Genomic DNA, 4,214 nt, shown 5'->3' on the forward strand with positions numbered 1-4,214 from the left:
AACCCCAGATGCCTCAAGAGGCTTGAACAGTGGGCACTCTGCATGACAGGTGCATCTTCATGCTCTTCCCTTCTTACCCTAACAAGCTCATCACTTTTAAATAGGGTAAGTCAGGACTCATCAGGCCACATTACTTTTTTCCATTGCTCCACTGTCCAATATTTATGTTCCCTAGCAAATTGAAGTAGTTTTTTCCGAGAACTTTCTTGTGGCCACACAGTTTATTCCTAATCCTGTGAATTCTCGTCCCATTGTGGAAATGCTCTTACGTTCACTATTAAACAGAGCCTGGAGCTCTACAGTCGATTTTTTACGATGTGACCAAGCAATTTAGTGATCTCTGATCATTATTCAAGATTGTTTTCATACCACAATTCTTCCGCGAAGCTGACGGTTCACCACATCCTTCCAGGTTTTAATCAAGTGTTGGACAGTTCTTAACCCAGTTCCAGTGATATCAGCAATCTCCTTTGTTGGTTTCTTTGCTTGTTGCAGGCCAATCATTTGCACCTTCTGAAACAAAGTAACATCTTTTCCATAATGATCCACTCATAGGCTCTGAAGGATCTTCTTATTTAAATCCAAACGGCGACCTTTCTTGTTGTTGTTGGAAAGGCAGTGTACATATATTGGCTGCCACTACCACGGACCTGAAATGCAAGTCTGCCCCCTAGTGGTTACCTGGTTGTCCTAATGTAAAGTGTGCGAAACAAAACCCAACATACAACAACTATGAAATGCGAATGTTTTATAGGTTTTTTAATATCTGAATTTCAGAAAATCAAATTACAGCACAACAACTTGACAAATACATTATATGAACTTGACATTTTACAAATAAAAAATACTTTCTGGCGAAAACAACACCCTGCATCTTTACATCAATTTATGCAACACTTACAAAAACAAGCTGTCATTTATTTTCTTTGTATCAAGACTTTCCTCTACTAATAAATCTTTTCAACAATTTTACAGTGGTTAACAAGTAACTAATTAATCTCAAATCAATAAGGTCATGTACGGACAATTCCGGCTTCCATTGCAAACACAATAATGACAATATTCCAATCATGTGGGATGTTATACTGTATCTCTCAAGCTAAGTGATAGTACTACTATCAGGCAGGCAAGGTGGCCAAGTTGTAATAGGCATTATGTCATATAAATCTTTTGTGTGATTTCCACTTTTAAACTGCAAGTAGCCCAATGGTAAACACAGAACTGGTTAAACACCTAACAACAGATACTGGTTTATTGCTTCTGAAAATATTTGTAATAAATATTTAATGTTGGGAATGAATACTGAAATTCTAACACTTGAAAGTACTTGACTACTTTAAAGTGTCTAACTGTGAAAGTAAAGAGTGTACAGTCATTGTACAAATGCATGTTTGAGCAGCAGTGAAATTTGAGAGTTAAGAGCCCTCCCAATATGACAATTACATAACGGCATACCCTATTAAATCAAGGGGAATAAATAATGTGGAAAAGAAGGAAAGTCTGAGTGAACTTCTGTTAAATCAAAGGCAATGGATCATTTATGTGGCAGTATTACACAGGAGATTGTTGGGGAAGAAGGCCAATCACCAAATGTCCTGTTCTGGAATGCAGTGTGCTTCTGTACTGGTGGTATCGATTCGCAGCATTTTCTTCAACATTTCTGATGTACTTTCACCTTGCCCTGTCAATTTGTTACACAGTGTGAGATAAAGATGTTTTGTGTGCTACAAAAAGTGCATCACTTTGTGCTGTAACAATTATGACAAAACACAAGACAGAATCAGACAGACACAAAAACATTCACTCGCTTAGTAACATACTAGTCCAAACACTACAAACACTTTTTTTTTTTTTGGACAAAATAAATTACGTTCGTAAGTTCACATTCATTCATTGGTTGTGTTGTTTGTTCACATCTGGAAAAGGCTCATTTTTGGCTAAGATACTTTTTTAGGAGTTCTAGATCCATCCGTGTAGGAGGGTTTTTTTGTGGTGGACAAGAATACTCCTCTATGGACAGGGGAATGAATCTTTCCTGTAAGCCCAGCACCTCGTCACCTTGGCATGACAACAGATCAGCCCATGGCTGCTGTAAAAGACCTCCCTGGCCGAGGAACCCAAAGAAAACAATGGCCTCTGAAAAGAGACAGTCAAAGAGATCAGCAAACAGAGAATTAACCTCAATCAGAAAAAACAGATCTTTACGGAGTATAGTTTAATGTTAAAGAGAGAGCATGTACCTTTGTTTTTTAAATCTGGCACTTTAGCAGATCCCAAAGGGACCAGATATTGTGCGACACCAGCAAAGTCAGCAGGCTGACCTCTTGTGGCAAGAAGAACAATTGATCTGCATGGAACCAAACAGAATCAGCGTATTGAAAATAATAGAAACCAACAGTGAAATAGTGGGTTTTTAAACAATGCTAGTTAACATTTCAACATAGACTCAATGAGCAATTTATTAGCAACACCTATACACCTACTTATTCATGCGATTATCTAATTAGCCAATCGTGTGGCAGCAGTGCAATGTATAAAATAATGCAGATAAAAGTCAGGGGCATCAGTTAATGTTCACATTAACTATTAGAATTGGGAAAAATGTGATCTCAGTGATTTCGACCGTGGCTGATTGTTGGTGCCAGACGGGCTGGTTTCAGTATTTCTGTAACTGCTGATCTCCTGGGATTTTCATGCACAACAGTGTCTAGAGCCTTCTCAGAATTATGCTAAAAACAACAAACATCCAGTGAAAGGCAGTTCTGCAGATGGAAACGTCTTGATGATGAGAGGCCAACAAAGAATGGCCAGGCTGGTTTGACCTGACAGAAAGGCTATGGTAACTCAGATTTCCACTCCGTACACTTGTGGTGAGCAGAATAGCATATCAGAATGCACAACACCTTGAACCTTGAGGCAGATGGGCTACAACAGCAGACCACGTTTGGAACTTTATTTGGACTATAGTGTTCATAATAAAGTGCTAAGTGAACGTATAATCATCAGTGTAACCTTAACACTCCACGCCTCTACCTCTGATCCCATCCCAGTATCTTAAAAGGAGTATTTGTACTCATCATTCCCACTCACACTGCATACCACCTAACTGTTACTACAACTGGAAATGCCAACTTTCCTCCCAAATTTGTTGACACGTAGTCTTAAACCCCAGACCACATCTTTTACCCCTCACCTCTTCAGAATTCCAGTTTTTAAATACTGTTCCATTTTGGAGTCCATCGTTGGAAACAATGAGCTCTTTGTTACTTGTCCAGAGCATGCATCCACAGTTACCAAGAGGAACCCAGACTGGCTGAGGTTAAATCTTTCTGCATTCACCTATACGACAGAAAATAGGTAATCAAAACAGTTATTTGTCAGCAGAATCATGATTTCTTTGTACTACTTAAAAAAGAATCTGTTGTTACATTTTATTCAGTTTTAAAGGGATAGTTCACCAAAAATGAAAATTATCTCGTAATTTTCTCACTCTCATGCCATCCCAGATGTGTATGACTTTCTTTCTTCTGCAGAACACAAACAAATATTTTTAGATGAATATCTCAGCTCTGTAGGTCCATAAAATGCAAGTGAATTGTGGCCAGACCTTTTTAGCATCAAAAATCGCATAAGGTCAGAATAAAAGTAATCCATAAAACAATGTCTTCAGAAGCAACATAATAGGTGTGGGTGAGAAACAGATCAATATTGAAGTTCTTTTTTTTTTTTTTTTACTATAAACCTCAACATTCACATTCTGAAAGTGAAAATGAAAGTTCATATATTAACCCATTGGAGTTGTGTGGATTACTTTAATACCACCTTTATATGATTTTTGGAGTTTCAAAGGTCTGGTCAACATTCACTTGCATAGTATAGACTTACAGAGCTGAAATATTGTTCTAAAAATCTTCGTTTGTGATCAGAAGAAGAAAGTTATACAAATCTGAAATTGTATGAAAGTGAGTAAATGTTGAGAGAATCTTAATTTTTGGGCGAACCATCGCTTTAAAGGGATAGTTCACTCATGTTTTATCATGGTTCCTAACCCGTAAGACTTTCTTTCTACTTCCATGCAGCATAAAAGGAGGTGTTACACAGTATGTTAGCCTCAGTCAACATTAACTTTAATTTCCTTTTAATCACCTTTTTTTCTCCACACAATGAAAGTGAATGGTGACATCATTCTGCTTAACATTTCCTTTGGTGTTTTA

General features: G+C 37.6%; 1 protein-coding gene across 2 annotated transcripts in view; it reads right to left on the reverse strand.

Moving 5' to 3' along the window:
- Positions 1 to 745: 745 nt before the first annotated feature.
- The window catches only part of LOC127626988 (cell surface hyaluronidase), a 36,152-nt gene continuing 32,683 nt past the window's right edge, over positions 746 to 4,214 (reverse strand). For both annotated transcript variants that reach the window (XM_052103171.1, XM_052103179.1), the window contains exons 22-24: positions 3,194 to 3,339; positions 2,241 to 2,347; positions 746 to 2,136 (exon numbers count right to left, since the gene is read on the reverse strand). In XM_052103171.1, coding sequence (XP_051959131.1) covers positions 1,928 to 2,136; positions 2,241 to 2,347; positions 3,194 to 3,339 — 462 coding nt within the window. In that variant the 3' untranslated portion in view covers positions 746 to 1,927. The remainder of the gene's footprint in view (positions 2,137 to 2,240; positions 2,348 to 3,193; positions 3,340 to 4,214) is intronic.

Source organism: Xyrauchen texanus, chromosome 3 (genome assembly GCF_025860055.1).
Source record: "Xyrauchen texanus isolate HMW12.3.18 chromosome 3, RBS_HiC_50CHRs, whole genome shotgun sequence".
In the NCBI taxonomy this organism is placed as follows: domain Eukaryota; kingdom Metazoa; phylum Chordata; class Actinopteri; order Cypriniformes; family Catostomidae; genus Xyrauchen; species Xyrauchen texanus.